The sequence below is a fragment of the Callorhinus ursinus genome, unplaced genomic scaffold (assembly GCF_003265705.2).
Source record: "Callorhinus ursinus isolate GAN/ISIS: 27379988/994484 unplaced genomic scaffold, GSC_fseal_2.0 scaffold9, whole genome shotgun sequence".
In the NCBI taxonomy this organism is placed as follows: domain Eukaryota; kingdom Metazoa; phylum Chordata; class Mammalia; order Carnivora; family Otariidae; genus Callorhinus; species Callorhinus ursinus.
Window position 1 is genome coordinate 62490974 of NW_027397071.1, and position 18626 is coordinate 62509599.

Here is an 18626-nt window from a genome sequence, read left to right on the forward strand (position 1 = left end):
CAGAATGTGCCCTCTTTAATACCCATCACCAGGCTAACCCATCCCCCCACCCCCCTCCCCTCTAGAACCCTCAGTTTGTTTTTCAGAGTCCATTGTCTCTCATGGTTTGTCTCCGGGGCTAATCTCTTAATGGTTACTCCAACATGGCTGTACCAAAAGTAGAGATTTTTTTTTTATCAAATACTTTTCCTGCTTTTATTGATACAACATATTTGTTTTTCCTTTTGTTAAAATGAATTGGATTCATCAGTTGGATTGATGATTTTTTTAGTTGCTTTTGTTCTTATAAGAAATTGTGTATTTCATGTATTTTTCTAATGTATTGCCATAAATAGTTCATTATATGTTTGTTGCTTTTTTCTTTTGCTTGTTTGATGTGTAAAAGTTATGTAATATTATTCTCTTTTACTATTGCTATTGAAACTCAGAAATGTTTAGTGCTTCGTTAAGTTCATACTTAAAAACACCAGGGTGAGATCTTGAAATAAAATATACCATAGCCACAGTCAATATTCAATATTCATTCATCTATTCAAGCAGTTATTCATTCAAAAATACCATGTTATGTTTTGTAAAATAGAACAGATAATATTACTATTTAAGGTTTTCAATTCTCTGTTCTCTTTTAATTATTATATTAATAATGTAATACTTTTTGAAAAGATTTTATTTATTTATTTGACAGAGAGGGACACAGTGAGAGAGGGAACACAAGCAGGGGGAGTGGGAGAGGGAGAAGCAAGCTTCCTGTGGACCAGGGAGCCTGATGCAGGGCTCAATCCCAGGACCCTGGGATCATGACCTGAGCTGAAGACAGATGCTTAACAACTGAGCCACCCAGGCACCCAACAATATAATAAGTCTTTAAAGTTTCTTATGGTGTAAGCTTAGATAATTTATTTTCAGACATATATATAAATCAATGAAAATGGATCATCTATGTTAATGTGTATGTATATGTATTTCTATTTTTGAATGGATTTAGCTACATCCCATAAATATTGTCATATATTTATTATATATAATTTATTTAAAGTACTATAACTATGATATGAGTACATATGCACTATAGTATAAATTCCTTGAAATTTGTTCTTTTTTTTCTTTTGAAATTTTTTGAGACTTACTCTATGGACCATTATATGATCAATTTTGGTAAATGTATCATATGCATTTGAAAAGAATACAAACACACACACATCATTCTATAAATATGAAGTGTTTTGTAATTAGCATGATGAGCCAAATTGTCTCCATTCTTTCTATTTTCTTCATTTTGCTCAGTTTGTGGTTTTGGTGTCTTGAAGTTTCTCAGTGTAATTCTGAATTTGTCCCTATCTTCTCTTTTGTCAAATTTTACCTACATATATTGGAGATCTGTTAATAGATGTACATACCTCTAAGATTTTTATATTTCCTTGATGGAATTATCCTTTTTTATTTCATCATGAAATATCCCCATTCGTTTCTAGTAATGTTTCTTGATTTAAAGCCTACCTTGTCTGATATAAATATAGCTACATTAACTTTTTTTCAGAGTACTTTCCTCATAAAACTTTTTCATTCCTTTATTATTCAGTCTTTCCATGTTCTTAAATGTAAAGTTGTATTTATAAAAAAATATAGTTAATTTTTTCATCCAGAATAAGTTTTGTCTTTATCTGTGATATTTAGTCAATTTGTATTTAACACACTTACTGAAATTGTGTGTTAAAATCTACATTGTATTTGTCCTGTATTTTGAATTTCTGTTTTTTTTTTCTTGCTTTTCATATAAGTGGAAGGGAACCAAATGATATAGAGGCATTGTCAGTTTATTTACAAATAGCCATTTTCAGAAGGTCAAAAATTGGGACTTTGTTGAAATATTAGAGGTAACATGAAGAAAGAATTGTTTATTCATACACACAGAAAAGATATTCCTCATAGGAATGGTGATGAAGGTCAACAGGATAGTTATATAAGATCGAAGTCCAGATACTTATTATTATTTGAGATTATAAACTTAGTGAAAGCAAAGACTATATCTGTTTGATTTATTATCTGTTCTATCTTACAACACATAACATGGTACTTTTTTAATGAATAACTGACTGAATAGATGGATGAATGTACTGACTGTGGCTATGGTATATTCCAAAGATAGCATAATGAAGTCTGAAATCTTTATTTCAAGGTATTGCCCTGGTGCTTAAAGTATGAACTCAACAAAGCACTAAAACATCTCTGAGTTTCAATTACTTATCATAGGATCATGTTGAGGCTTTAATAAAATAAAGTGTGTCAATTACTTTTGAAACTGTAAAGTTTTAGACACAAATAGTACCTTATTATTAGATAGGATTTATAGCAGCAATTTTAAGACATGTTATTATTTATCAAAACCCATTTATATTGTTCCAGAATTAAAAACAAAATAAAAATTTTCCTTTAAATGTTGAAATGCCCAATAATGTTTCATTTTTCAACCAGTAACATTTAGATGGCAATAAATAGTGTCTTTTCCTGATTAAAACTCTTGAGTATAGGGATAGAGGGAACATTCCTCAAGTTCATAAAATCCATGTATGAAAACCCACAGCGAAAATCATCCTCAATGGGTAAAAGCTGAGAGCCTTTCCCTTAAGATCAGGAACACATCAAGGATGCCCACTCTCACCACTATTGTTCAACATAGTACTAGAAGTCCTAGCAACAGCAGTCAGAGAACAAAAAGAAATAAAAGGTATTCAAATTGGCAAAGAAGAAGTCAAACTCCCTCTTTTCGCGGATGACATGATACTTTATGTGGAAAATGCAAAAGACTCCACCCCTAAATTACTAGAACTCATACAGCAATTCAGTAATGTGGCAGGATACAAAATCAATGCACAGAAATCAATTGCTTTCTTATAAACCAACAGTGCAACTGTAGAAAGAGAAATTAGTGTAATGATTCCATTTACATAGGCACCAAAAACCATAAGATACCTCGGAATAAACCTAACGAAAGAGGAAAAGGATCTATACTCTTAAAACTACAGAACACTCGTAAAAGAAATTGAGGAGACACAAAAAGATGGAAAAATATTCCATGCTCATGGATCGGAAGAATAAACATTGTTAAAATGTCTGTGCTACCCAGAGCAATCTATACCTTCAATGCCATCCCGATCAAAATTCCAATGACATTTTTCAAAGTGCTGGAACAAACAATCCTAAAATTTGTATGGAATCAGAGAAGAGCCCAAATCACCAAGGAAATGTTGAAAAAGAAAAACAAAGCTGGGGTATCACGTTGCCCGATTTCAAGCTATATTACACTGATCACCAAGATGGCATGGTACTGGCACAAAAACAGACATATAGACCAATGGAACAGAATTGAGAGCCCAGATATGGACTCTCAATTCTATGCTCAAATAATCTTTGACCAAGATGGAAAAAATATGCAATGGAAACAAGATAGTCTCTTCAAAAATGGTGTTGGGAAAATTGGACAGCACATGAAGAAGAATGAAACTCAACCATGCTGTAACACCATACACAAAGATAAACTACAAGTGAATGAAAGACCTCAATGTGAGACAGGAATCCATCAAAATTCTAGAGAAGAACATAGGCAGTAACCTCTCTGACATCAGCCACAGCAACTTCTTTGAAGATACATCTCCAAAAGCTAGTGAAACTAAACCAAAAGTGAACTTTTGGGACTTCATCAAGATAAAAATCTTCTGCACAGGAAAGGAAACAGTCAACAAAACAAAGAGGTAACCCACAGAATGGGAGAAGATATTTGCAAATGACACTACAGTTAAAGGGCTTGTATCCAAGATCCATAAAGAACTTCTCAAACTCAAGACCCAAAAAACAAATAACGCAGTTAAATAATGGGGAGAAGATATTAAAAGACACTTCTCTGAAGAAGACATACAAATGGCTAACAGACACATGAAAAAATGTTCATCATCATTAGCCATCAGGGAAATTCAAATTAAAACCACATTGAAATTACCACTGTACACCAGTTAGAACAACAAAAATGGACAGGGAAAGAAACAACAAATGTTTAAGAGGTTGTGGAGAAAGGTGAACCCTGTGTTACACTGTTGGTGGGAATTCAAGCTGGTACAGCCACTTTGGAAAACAATGTGGAGGTGCCTCAAAAAATTAAAATAGAGCTACCCTATCACCCAGCAATTGCAGTCCTGGGTATTTACCCCAAAGACACAGATGTAGTGAAAAGAAGGGCTATATGCACCGCAATGTTCAATGCAGCAATGTCAGCAATAGCCAAACTGTGAAAGGAGCCGAGATGCCCCTCAATAGATGAATGGATAAAGAAGATGTGGTCCATATACAATGGACTATTACTCAGCCATTAGAAAAGATGAATACCCATCTTGGAAATCAACAAGGATGGGACTGGAGGAGATTATGCTAAGTGAAATAAATCAAGCAGAGAAAGTCAATTATCATATGGTTTCACTTATTTATGGAACATAAGGAATAGCATATAGGACATTAGAAGAAGGAAGGGAAAAATGAAGGGTGGGGGAATCGGAGGGAGTGATGAACCATGAGAGACTATGGACTCTGAGAAAGAAACAGGGTTTTAAAGGGGAGGGTGGATAGGAGATGGGTTAGCCTGATGATGGGTATTAAGGAAGGCACGAACTGCATGGAGCACTGTTATATAAAAACAATGGATCGTGAATCGCCACATCAAAAACTAACGATGTATTGTATGGTGACTAACATAACATAATAAAATTTTTTAAAAAAGTAGTGTTTTTCATCTCTTGTTTTTTTTAAAGGTAGTAATTTTATTAAGCAGTATAACTGATAATATACTTTCAATTTATATTATCTCTGTATTCTTCCAACCATCTATGTTATGTAGAGAGCTGTTAGTCTAGTGATTAGAGTCATATTGCTGGAATTCAAATCCCAACTCTGACTCTTACTTACTTACATGCTATATGACTTTGGATAAGTTATTTTATATCTTTGTCTTTTGGTGTTCTCAAATGTAAAATGAGGATAGTATTGGTTTCTACCTCACAGGGATTGTTGTGAGAATTGAATAGTTTAGTACATCTGCCATTTTGGATAGTATGTGGCATGTAGAAATGCTCATAAAATATTTCCAACTGAAAATTAATATTCAGAGTAATTACCAAGAGATAAATATTCATATTTCTATTAATATAATCCTTACTTTATAGTTGAAAAACAGAGGTTGGATGAAGTTAACTCAGTTTTCCAATGTCATTCAGTAAGTTGTAGAACTAATACTTGAGCCTAGATCTCTTATTGTAAGTTCAATGCCACTGTGCTATCAGTATTCTGCCCTCTATGACATAGGGCTTAGCAAATATTTTTGCATGATAATAATTGAAAGAACCAATTTAATTGGAGAATCTCCTTGGGAATTCTGAAGACAATTGAAACCAGAAAAATTAAAATAAAATTTTTTGGTTTTAATTAGTTCATGTTTGAGCTTTCCTATCAATGCATTTTTTTTTCAATGTGTGTATTCTTAATTGGAGGTAACTGATTGTTTTGGTTCTGGAAGGAGGAATAAGTTTGGCTTCGTAGGCCAAATTTTAGAGAGCAGATAAAATTATCAAAGGTTAATTGATAAGGTTTTGAGGGGAAGATTTTCTTATTATCTTGGATCACTGCCTGATTAATCCTAGATTCAGGCAGCCAAAGAATGGTACAGCTGAAAGGAACCTTCAAGATTAGGTACCTCAATATATTCATTTAGTAGATGAAGCCCTAAGAGGGTAAATAACTTACCTATTGTTGCACAGTGAGTCAGTTCAGCTAGAATTCAAGTCTGCTGATTCCCAGGCTCATATTCCATTTGTGACAACACAATTGGTGCTCAGTAAAATAAGTAACATGCCAGTAGAACTAGTAAAAGAATTAATTGAAAACTTTGGTATTATTTAAGGTTAAAGTTTTATTCTGAGCATTCTTTTGGAGAAAGACACACTAGAGCTTATTATAAAGCAGGATATTGCTATGCTCTTAAGGTGCAATAGAATACTGATTTCTCAGTCAATTTTTTTGTTGCTTTCTGTACTCATCTTTATTCTTCTTCAGATGTTGATTCTCTGGCTTGGGAATTCACCAGACTCTTTGCTTTTGTTTTTTATCCCATCCCATTGTGACAATTATGGGCAATTCAATGCTCATTAGAATAGAAGTCAAAGAGAGGAGATAGAAGGAATGGATATCACACCCAAATTTATAAATATTGTTTTTTTAAATTGAAATATAATTAACATACAGTGTTATTTTAGTTTCAGGTGAACAATGTAATGATTTAGCAATTTTGTACATTAATCAGTGCTCAAAAATAAATGTACTCTTGATCACCATTACTTATTTCACCCTGCCTCACAACCTCCCCTCTGGAAACCTACATTTAAAAAAAAAATTTTTTTTTATTACGTTATGGTAATCACCATACACATTACATCATTAGTTTTTGATGTAGTGTTCCATGGTTCATTGTTTGCATATAATACCCAGTGCTCCATTCAATTTGTGCCCTCTTTAATACCCATCACCAGGCTAACCCATCCTCCCACCCCTCCCCCCAGAACTCTCAGTTTGTTTCTCAGGAGTTCATAGTCTCTCATGTTTCGTCTCTCCCTCCTATTTCCCCCACTTCATTTTTCCCTTCCTGCTATCTTCTTCTTCTTCTTTTTTAAACATATAGTGTATTATTTGTTTCAGAGGCACAGGTTTGTGATTCAACAGTCTTACGCCATTTACAGTGCTCACCATAGCTCATACCCTCTCCAATATTTATCACCCAGCCACCCATCCCTCCCACCCCCCACCACTCCAGCAACTATCGGTTTGTTTCCTGAGATTAAGAATTCCTCATATCAGTGAGAGCATATGATACATGTCGTTCTCTGAATGACTTATCTCGCTCAGCATGATACCCTCCAGTTCCATCCACATTGTTGCAAATGGCAAGATTTCATTCCTTTTGATGGCTGCATAATATTCCATTGTGTATATATACCACATCTTCTTTATACATTCATCTGTCGATGGACATCTTGTCTATTTCCACAGTTTGGCTATTGTGGACGTTGCTGCTATAAACATTGGGGTGTACGTACCCCTTCGGATCCCTACAGTTGTATCTTTGGGGTAAATACCCAGTAGTGCAATTGCTGGGTTGTAGGATACCTCTATTTTCAACTTTTTGAGGAACCTCCATACTGTTTTCCTGAGTGACTGCACCAGCTTGCATTCCCACCAACAGTGTAGGAGGGTTCCCCTTTCTCCACATCCCTGCCAATATCTGTCATTTCCTGACTTGTTAATTTTAGCCATTCTGACTGGTGTGAGGTGATATCTCACTGAGGTTTTGATTTGGATTTCCCTGATGCCGAGCGATGGTGAGCACTTTTTCATGTGTCTGTTGGCCTTTTGGATGTCTTCTTTGGAAAAATATCTGTTCATGTCTTCTGCCCATTTCTTGATTGGATTATTTGTTTTTTGGGTGTTGAGTTTGATAAGTTCTTTATAAATTTTGGATACTAGCCCTTTATCTGATATGTCATCTGCAAATATCTTTTTCCATTGTGTAGTTGTCTTTTGGTTTTGTTGACTGTTTCTTTTGCTGTGCAAAAGCTTTTTATCTTGTTGAAATCCCAATAGTTCATTTTTGCTCTTGCTTCCCTGTACTTTGTCAAATGCTTTTTCTGCATCTATTGAGAGGATTATATGGTTCTTGTTCTTTCTTTTTTTTAATGTATTGTATCACATTGATTGATTTGTGGATGTTGAACCAAACTTGCAGCCCAGGGATAAATCCCACTTGGTTGTGTTGAATAATTCTTTTAAGGTAATGTTGGATACTATTGGGTAGTATTTTGGTGAGAATTTTTGCATCCGTGTTCATTAAGGATATTGATCGGTAATTCTCCTTTTTAATGGGGTCTTTGTCTGGTTTTGGGATCAAGGTAATGGTGGCCTCATAAAACGAGTTTGGAAGTTTTTCTTCCATTTCTATTTTTTGGAACAGTTTCAGAAGAATAGGTATTAATTCTTCCTTAAATGTTTGGTAGAATTCCCCTGTGAAGCCATCTGGCCCTGGGCTTTTGTTTGTTGGGAGATTTTTGATGACTGCTTCAATTTCCTTAGTGGTTATAGGTCTGTTTAGGTTTTCTATTTCTTCCTGGTTCAGTTTTGGTAGTTGATACATCTCTAGGAATGCATCCATTTCTTCCAGATTATCTAATTTGCTGGCATATAGTTGTTCATAACATGTTCTTATAATTAATTGTATTTCTTTGTTGTTGGTTGTGATCTCTGCTCTTTCATTCATGATTTTAAGTCTGGCTAGGAGTTTATCAATCTTGTTAATTCTTTCAAAGAACCAACTCCTAGTTTCGTTGATCTGTTCTACTGTTCTTTTGGTTTCTATTTCATTGATTTCTGCTCTGATCTGTATTATTTCTGTTCTCCTGCTGGGTTTAGGCTTTATTTGCTGTTCTTTCTCAGCTCCTTCAGGTGTAGGGTTAGGTTGTGTATTTGAGACCTTTCTTGTTTCTTGAGAAAAGCTTGTATTGCTATATACTTTCCTCTTAGGACTGCCTTTGCTGCATCCCAAAGGTTTTGAACCGTTGTGTTTTCATTTTCATTGGTTTACATGAGTTTTTTTAATTCTTCTTTAATTTCCTGGTTGACCCATTCATTCTTTAGTAGGATGCTCTTTAGCCTCCATGTATTTGAGTTCTTTCCGACTTTCCTCTTGGGATTGAGTTCTAGTTTCAAAGCATTGTGGTCTGAAAATATGCAGGGAATGATCCCAATCTTTTGGTATCAGTTGAGATCTGATTTGTGACCCAGGATGTGATCTATTCTGTAGAATGTTCCATGGGCACTAGAGAAGAATGTGTATTCCATTGCTTTGGGATGGAATGTTCTGAATATGTCTGTGAAGTCCATTTGGTTCAGTGTGTCATTTAAAGTCTTTATTTTCTTGTTGATCTTTTGCTTAGATGATCTGTCCATTTCAGTGAGGGGGGTGTTAAAGTCCTCCACTATTATTGTATTGTTGTTGATATGTTTCTTTGCTTTTGTTATTAATTGGCTTATATAATTGGGTGCTCCCTTGTTAGGGGCATAGATGTTTACAATTGTTAGATCTTCTTGTTGGATAGACCCTTTAAGTATGATATAATGTCCTTCCTCATCTGTTATTATAGTTTTTGGTTCAAAAATTAATTTGTTTGATATAAGGATTGCCACCCCAGCTTTCTTTTGGTGTCCATTAGAATGGTAAATTGTTTTCCACCCCCTCATTTTCAATCTTGGGGTGTCTTTGGGTCTAAAATGAGTCCCTTGTAGACAGTATATTGATGGGTCTTGTTTTTTTATCCATTCTGATAGCCTGTGTCTTTTGATTGGGGCATTTAGCCCATTTACATTCAGGGTAACTATTGAAAGATATGAATTTAGTGCTATTTTATTGCCTTTAAGGTGAGTGTTACTGTATATTTTCTGTAATCCTTTCTGGTCTATGTTACTTTTAGGCTCTCTCTTTGCTTAGAGCACCGCTTTCAATATTTTTGGATGGCTGGTTTCGTGTTTCCAAATTCCTTTAGTTTTTGTTTGTCCTGGAAGACTTTTATCTCTCCTTCTGTTTTCAGTGACAGCCTAGCTGGACATAGTTTTCTTGGCTGCATATTTTTCTCATTTAGTGCTCTGAATATACCATGCCAGTCATTTCTGGCCTGCCAAGTTTCTGTGGACAATTCTGTTGCCAGTCTAATGTTTCTACCATTGTAGTTTACAGATCTCTTATCCCAAGCTTCTTTCAAGATTTTCTCTTTGTCTATGAGACTCGTAAGTTTTGCTATTAGATATCAGAGCATTGACCTATTTCTATTGATTTTGAGGAGGTTCTCTGTGCCTCCTGGATTTTGATGCCTGTTTCCTTCCCCAAATTAGGGAAGGTCTCTGCTATACTTTGCTCCAGTATACCTTCTGCCCCTCTCTCTCTTTCTTCTTCTTCTGGGATCCCAATTATACTAATATTGTTTTGTCTTATGGTATCACTTATCTCTCGAATTCTGCCCTCGTGATCCAGTAGTTGTTTATCTCTCTTTTTCTCAGGTTTTTTATTTTCCATCTTTTGGTCTTCTATATCACTAATTCTCTCATCTGCCTCATTTATCCCAGTAGTTAGAGCCTCCATTTTTAATTGCTCCTCATTAATAGCCTTTTTAATTTCGATTTGGCTAGATTTTAGTTGTTTTATTTCTGCAGAAATGGTTTGTTTAATATCTTCCATGCTTTTTTCAAGTCCAGCTAGTATCTTTAAAATCGTCATTTTGAACTCTGGTTCTGACATCTTACTAATGTCCATATTGATTAGGTCCCTGGCAGTTAGTACTGCTTCTTGTTCTTTTTTTTGAGGTGATTTTTTCCGTCTTGTCATTTTGTCAGAGGACAATAGATGAATGAAAGAACAAAATGCTAACAGGGTAACAATGACCCCCGAAAAATATACACTAATCAGAAGAGACCTGAAACTGTGGGAAAAGAAAGGGAAAGATAGAAAAAAGAAAGGAAAAAGAAAAAGATAGAAAACAAACAAACTAACAAATATAACAGAATATGATCAAATATGTCAGGCTGTTGCATAGATCAGTGTCACAAAGTATATTTTGGGCATATTTTCGTCTGTTAGAAGAAAGTGAGTCCTAAAATTTTAAAGAAAGAAAAACTTATATATGTAGAAAAGTAAGGGTAAATACGATGGAGGGATGGAATATGATTGTAAAGTTGAAAAGTATAAATGATTTTATAAAAGGAATTGGTATAATAAGAAGGTAGTTGAAAAAAGAAGAGGATTTAAAAAAAGAAAAAAAGGGAGAGAATATGATCAGGCAGGAGAGTAGAACAAAGCCATACACTAGAGATTTAGGGTGTATTTTGGTCTGGTGGAAGAAAGTGTATTCCAAAATTTTAAAGAGAGAGCAACTTATATATTTATATCAAAAATAAGGTTAACTAATATGAAGGGATACAGTATGACTCTTAGAATGAAAAATAAAAAGATTTTTTAAAAAAGGGATTGATCAGATATTGGTTGAAAAAGGGAAATAGAAAAATTTTAAAAAAATTAAAAAAATTAACTTTGTAAGACTAAAGAATCATGGCAGAATAACCATGAATTCTATGGGCAGTATTCCCCTATTCTGGAGTTCTTCTCTCTCATTGATGGGTAAACTTGGTCTTGGCGGGCTGTTCTTGCTTATTTTCTGGGGGAGGGGCCTGTTACAGTGGTTCTCAAATGTCTTTGTCGGAGGTGGAATTGCCCCGCCCTTGCTGGGGGCCTGGCTAAGTAATTTGCTCGTGTTTGCTCTCAAGAGCTTTTGTTCCCTGCAAGCTCTTGGTACAGCTGTGGAGGACCAGAGTGAAAATGGTGGCCTTCCAATCTCCACCTGGAGGAGTTGAGAACTCGGGGCCCTGCTCCTCAGTGCACCCCCAGAGAAAAGCAGTCAGCCACTCCCATCTCCGGCCGCACTCCGTGCTCAGCCGGCCTGTGACCAACTGTTTCTGTCTGTGGCACATGACCCTGTTTGGAGTCTCCAAACCCAGCAGATCTCTGCAGTGCGCTCCTTCGCCACTCCCCTCAGGGGGAGGACGGGGCGTCTCCCCGGATCTGCTGTTTGTTGGGTCCCTGCTGGAGGAGCTGTGGCCCGAACGTGTCACAGATCTTGGTTTACAGCAACCCGCAGCTGGGAGCCCACTCCTCGGCTCCATCTCTGCAGCCAGTTCCATGCTCGGATACCTGGGAGTTCTGCCGCACTCAGGTACCCCTGTCTTTCTGTGACCCAGAGGGTCCTGAGACCACAGTGTCCCAGCGAGTATTCCACCCCTCACTTAGCCACTGGAGTGACGTCCGTCACCAGAGCCACTTTCTAAAATTTCTGATTTTTTGTTCGGCTGCTCTATCACTTGCCAGGAGGGGCTTACGGAGGCCCCATCCCCCGCCGTCTATTTTCCCAAATATTGCCTTGGCAGCACATATCATATCAGCACATAGCAGATATTGCCTTGGATTCACTTCTCCGCACGTCCTACCTTCTAGAAAGAGGTCGCTTTTCTGTTCAGAGTTCCTGCTATTCTTTTCTTCGATTTCCTGTTGAGTTCGTAGGTGTTCGGATTGGTTTGATTCCTATCTAGCTGAATTCCTTGGACCAGATGTAATTTAGGTCTCCTACTCCTTCGCCATCTTGCTCTCCCTGAAACCTAAATTTTTGATATAACTGTTATGTTGGTGGAGAAAATGGAAATTAATTTCATGGCCGTTTTGAATTTGTCATTATTCTTATGGAGCAACTACTTCTAATTTTTGTTTAAAACCTTATTCTACATATCCTTTAACACGTTCTGATAGAAGTTCGGAAATTACCACAAATAGTACAAAATGCTTAGCATTGTTGTCAGAATTAAATTAAATTAGAGGTAAACGTAGTTTGTATAAAGCTTAATGCAAAATACATAAAGTATTATTGTCCTTTTTTCTAACTAGGAAACTGAAGTTTGGTTGTGATTCTTCCTTTGTTTATTGGGGCTTGCCACATGCTCCATGGGACATCCCAGTCTAATAATCTGTTACTTGTAGCACAAACAGATATGAATGATAAGTACTAGAAGAGCTGTTTGTACCAAAGCACGGACTAGCTGGAAGGCTTCTCTTATCCTGGGCTGTATTCAGAGTTGGCAGCCTCATAAAGTGTGAATGCTGAACCTAGAAATACTGAATAATGACAAATGTTGCTTTCTGAGCTCATAATATTTAAATGTATGTGCTATTGAGCTGCCTGAACTTCTATTAAAACACAGTTCTTTTAATTTCTATCACCAGGTAACCTTGGACGGGTAGACCAGGTTTCTGAATTTGAGTATGACTTATTCATTAGGCCGGATACCTGTAATCCACGCTTCCGAGTCTGGTTCAACTTTACTGTTGAAAATGTGAAAGAATCACAGGTGAGGGAAATATTGGATATCTTCAGTGTGGTTTTGGTAAGAATATTATGCTTTTGTTTTACTTTAGAAATCTCAATATAATGACCAGATTAGGAATATATTCTGGTATATCTCTAGGAATGATATAGTTCTAAGAGATATACAGAAATATGTATACTATGCTGGCTTTTGTTATCTGGTGGTCATTAAATAATACAAATAGATTATCTGTGAACAGAAAGTGTTCTTTACTGATTAAAGAATTATTATAATGTGCTGTGTTTCCTTGAGGAACCATTGAAAGTGACTTATGTTTATTATAGAGTGTGTTCTCTATATTATTTTTCTTTATAAAGATCTGTGAGGGACATTTCTCACAGGGCTCAGTTTCAGAAAAAGCTTTTCTTCTTTTGTACAAGGTGTTTATATCTTAAAAATAATATAATTCTTGTAACTCATCCTATTTCCCCCCTCTTTTTTTTTAATATGTTGGGAAACTCAGATCCAATTTTATAGCACTCACTAAATTTTTTGGCTTATATTTCTGTGTACTAATTTTTATTTCATTCTGATCGTATTAATCTGTCTGTAACCACAATTTCTTCATCAATTTTTTCAAACAGCATATTTTTTTTATAATCCTGTTCATATATTTTGAGTGAGAGAGTATTAATGAAAATAGAACTAAATGTATATGCCTTAATAAACATGTAATTCTAAGAAATCATCTATCATTCGATTTTATTAAGACAGCTAGTCATGGAAAACCGCACAAACTTTGTACATATAGTGATATGACTTTTTTTAAGCAGATGAAAGTGCAGCCCTATAACAGAATATCTATCTGCCTTCTTCCATCAGGTCATCTTTTTCTAGTATACTTGGGGGAAAGGGAGAGTTGGTTTAATTTTCCCTCTCAAGTCAGTCCATCCTGTTTGCTCTTTCAATTGGTTGCTTACTTCTCGCCATTTTTCTCAACTTCAATTAGATTCATTTTTCTGGCAGTGGTCAGTGTCTTGAATTTACGGATTAGATTAACTCCTGTTACTGGCATGCTGCCTTCAGCAGGAGAGGGGTGCAAGGAACAGTCACTCCAATTTACTGTCTAGTCTCTTAATTCTCTACAACACCACTGGCACATGACTGTTTGTAATGACACAGGTGTATGTAATGTTTAATGAAGTTTAAGGGTTAACTGGAATTAATTAAATAGATGGGAGAACTCTATATTGTTGGCTAAACATGATTTGGGATAAGTGGGAAAAAATGTTAAATGCATACAGAAAGCTGCTTAAGGACATAACTTTAGTTCCTAGCTTTGCTTCTTAGTTTTACTTATACTTCCATGAGATCATTCATTTTTCAGCTTTTCCTAGTAAGAGTAACAATATTCTCCCCTTCACCCACCTTAGGAAAACCTACACTTTCCCTGACCAGGGGTTCACCTGACAATAGGAGTATCCTCGTGTTCCAATAAGACAGTTAGTAATTATCAAAATGCATTTTCCAAGTCTATGTTACCAAGTCTTAAGAGTATATAACTCACCGCAGGAGACTCTAGCCACATCTACAAGACTGAGTCTTGGCACTCCAACTTTGGGTCCCTTATCAAGCTCTCTCTGCTACCATCAGGTAGACATACAACCTCTTATTCTTCTGTTGGTGTCTCCTGTCAGTAACTTATGGTTGTAACATACACCACTGAGAAACAAATGATAATTCTGAAGCAATATAGTCAATTCATATGAAGGAAGGGAAACATTTTCTTAAAAGCAGTATAATCTGCCAGGATTTCTAATTTCCCAAAGGGGTTTACTGTTTTCCTCTTTATGCACAGCATATAAACATCCTTCAGCTTGCATATTGCTTCTAGGAATAGACTAAATCCTAAGAAATGAGACCTATTACTTTTCAAATAATAGAATCCTCTATCCTAATCATATCTTTGCTAAATAGAGCCTTAGTTAAAGCTCCAAAATTATTATGGTTCTTTAACTTTGGGCCACATTAAATTCTTAGCCCAGTTTTTCTTGCACTTTAGTCTCTGTACAAATAATATTCTTACATAGCTACTCTGGTTAGGAGGAGCAGTGAGGAGTGGTTTGACTAGACAGGGAAAATGTGTTTCTTTCTTTTCTTTTTTTGGGGGGGGGGGCAGGGACAGAGATAGAGGGAGAGAAAGAATCTTAATCATGCTCCACGCCCAGAATGAAGCCCAACACAGGGCTCAATCTCACAACCCTGAGATCATGACCTGAGCTGAAATCAAGAGCCCATTGCTTAACCCACTGAGCCACCCAGGTGCCTAGGAAAATGTATTTCTTAAGTTATACTTTGTGAGATAGTTTTTTGGACAGGTTACTCATAAATTTCAGTTTCTTGTTCTTTGCTCTTCTAGTTGATGACAGGTATGTTCTTTTTGTTGTTTAAAATGTCTCTTCCAGAGTGTTATAATTTTTATACTATATGCTAAAGTCATACAGCCTCTTTTGCAGTCTTGCCTATCAGTTAAGGAAGTAACATGAATGTGTTCCAAGGGGTTATTCTAATAAGAGTTGGTGTTGTTTCTATGAATGCTTATTTTTAAAGTTGGAGGAACCAATATTTACTCTGACTCTCTGGGTTTCTCTCTTCATATCCAGTGCTATTCTACTGTTGTTACAATTAGAAATCATGAACATGTTTATCTGGTTTCCTGGAGTGTGATGCTTTATCAGCCTCTTTCTTTGGGCCATTGCTTCATCAACTGTAATCACATAATATAGTTATGGAAATCTGTCTCAAGATGGCATAAAGATCTGCTAGAAAGATACAATATATATCTCTCACTCACAGGATATTTGTTTTCATGGTTGTCTACATGAAAGAGAATGGTTTTACTATTAAGTTTGACTTGTAAGTTCTGTTTTTATAATGTCTCTTCCTATCATCTTTTCCATCTCTCTAATTTCCGTTAAAATGAGACCTTCATGAATGTAATCTAGTCAGGAACCTTATTTAGGGTTTAGTGCTAGGAAGCAAAAGAATTATTAGTCATCAAAGTCTGAGTCCATTAAATGAATGTTAAAAATTACAGCACCAAATATACCATATAAACAGGTCTAGCTCTTTGGTTATTTCCCTTGACATTTGTAAGAAGTGATAAAACTTGGAATATATGGTGCTGTATTGTAGGACTGATACATAAACCCTCAAAAGTGGTTGCTAAATAGTGTTTGCAGGAGTCTATGTAAACTAACATCAAGATACTTTTATTAGAAAGTAATTTTCTCTCTGAAAAACTTGTAATAAATATTCTTATGTGGAAATTTATTGATGCAGCAAAATACTTGTGTGATGTGAAAACAAATCTTTCTGTTTAAATACTCATGACAAAACTTCAGCCAATAAGAGTGGGAAAATAATATGTCTTGACTTTTAAACTCTGTTTTCTTTCCTTTATATTGTTTTAATCTCTTTGAATTAATTTTTCCTTTTTTTGATTCACTGATGCTCAATGTAGTAAATTTTGAAAATATAGACAATTATAATAAGCAGAGAAAAAGCACACACAAAATCTTACTATCTGGAAACAAAAATTAACTTTTTCGTATGTTTACTTCTAGGCTTTTTATTTCCTACTTTGTTTTTTGGAGCATAATTAAATTTTTTACCATATACAAATTTTTATGTTTTGCTTTTAAATTAACTAAATAGTATCACAAGCAATTTTCTGTCACTAAAAACTTCATAAACATGACTGTATAATAGCTTTATACTATTGGACCATTTCCTTCCTCTTGGGCATAAAGATTATTTTCCATTATCTGTTGTTATAAATAACACTGGAATGAATATCTTCATGTATGAAATGTTACCCATATTTCATTTTCCTTACTTAGGATAAATTCTTAGGAGGGGAATTGATAGATAAATGATATGAATATTTTTGAACTCTTCATACATATTCTATATTAGTACCAAAAAAATGATACTGTTTTACTGTCGTATCAGCAATGAGGTGCTTTTCCTTGAATTTCGTGTTTTGACTTGTTTCATGAGTTCAGTATTTCATATATTTAGAATAAAGTTTTTTCATCACTTACTTTGAAATTTTACACAAATAAATCGGATATACTTCAGTGTTTCAGGACTCTAGTCATAAAGGAATGAATTGCATTCCAGCAACAACATGAGATAACAAAACAGATCCATTTATTATTTTGGCTCTTTTTCTCAATTCAGCAATCCTCTTTAGTTTGAGTGTGCCAACCGACTGTCCTCTTAGGTATGTAATGGAAAATTTAAAAATAGAAGTTTTTTTTACACGATGAAGTATTTCTTACATTACTGTATGCAGTAATGTAGCTTAAACACACACACACACTTTATATATAACATGTCTGAATTGGACCTCAAAATTCCAACAGTTTGCTCTTCTTTAGTCTCCATCCTGGAGCGTTTAGGTTCAGTGAAACTTCATCCTGGGCAAAATCAACAGTGCACAGAGGCAGCATATCACAGTAGAAAGAGCACAGACAATGGATTAAAACACATTTGGGTTTATTTATTTATTTATTTATTTATTTATTTTTCTTTAAATTTTATTTTAAAGATTTTATTTATTTGACAGAGAGAGACACAGTGAGAGAGGGAACACAAGCAGGGGGAGTGGGAGAGGGAGAAGCAGGCTCCCCCCTGAGCAGGGAGCCCCATGCGGGGCTCAATCCCAGGACCCTGGGATCATGACCTGAGCCAAAGGCAGACGCTTAATGACTCAGCCACGCAGGCACCCCCACATTTGGGTTTAAATCCTGACTCTGATACTTGTGAGTTGTTTTACCCTTGATCAGTTAAATTAATCTCTTGATGACTCAGTTTTCTGTAAATACAATACTATAACTTCATGTGAGTGTTGTGAAAATTATGTGAGACAATTTATGCAAAGAACCTACCATGGTGTTTGGCAGATATCTAATAGGAGCTCAATACCTGTTGGCTATTATTTTTATTAAAACACCAGAATGGTAGAAATAATACTAACAAAACAAGAGAAAACACTATAACAGATTATTACTAGATTACTATTAATGGGTTTAGTTTTTTTTTCTCTTCCTTTTTATTCTGCTTATTCTCTTCTTATTCCTCCTCCTCCTTCTTATAAATATATTATTGATCATCACCTAGGCTGAATTATAAGCCTAGCTTTGCCACTTACTTTCTAGCTCTGTGACCATGGGAAAGTTATTGATCAATTTAAATCATCAATTTCTACATCTGTTTAATGTTTTAATAGTATCTAGTAGAGTTGCTCTAAGAATTATATGTGATAATGCATGTAAAACTCTTAACCCAATGCGTGGCACATAAGAAGTGAACAAAATATGTTAGCTATTAATACTACTATACTTCTAATACTCCTTCTAGAGTATAACACACGTTCTCATTTTCCCTGTCATTCAATTTGTTATAAAAATAGCTAACATTTATTGAACACTTCTATATTATAGGTACTATTCTAAATCCTTTATATTAGTTTGTTTAATCTTCAAAATAGTCATTTGTCTTAAATACTATTATACCTCTTCATTTTATAGGTGAAGAAACTGAAAGAAAGGATAAATAACTTGTTGAAATAATGC

At 35.2% G+C, this 18626-nt stretch overlaps 1 protein-coding gene across 1 annotated transcript in view; it reads left to right on the forward strand.

Annotated features, from left to right (window-relative positions):
• LOC112823825 (AGBL carboxypeptidase 4) overlaps nucleotides 1–18626 on the forward strand; it is a 1550619-nt gene that overhangs the window by 309994 nt on the left and 1221999 nt on the right. The window contains exon 3 of the mRNA XM_073896781.1: nucleotides 12902–13026. Coding sequence (XP_073752882.1) covers nucleotides 12902–13026 — 125 coding nt within the window. The remainder of the gene's footprint in view (nucleotides 1–12901; nucleotides 13027–18626) is intronic.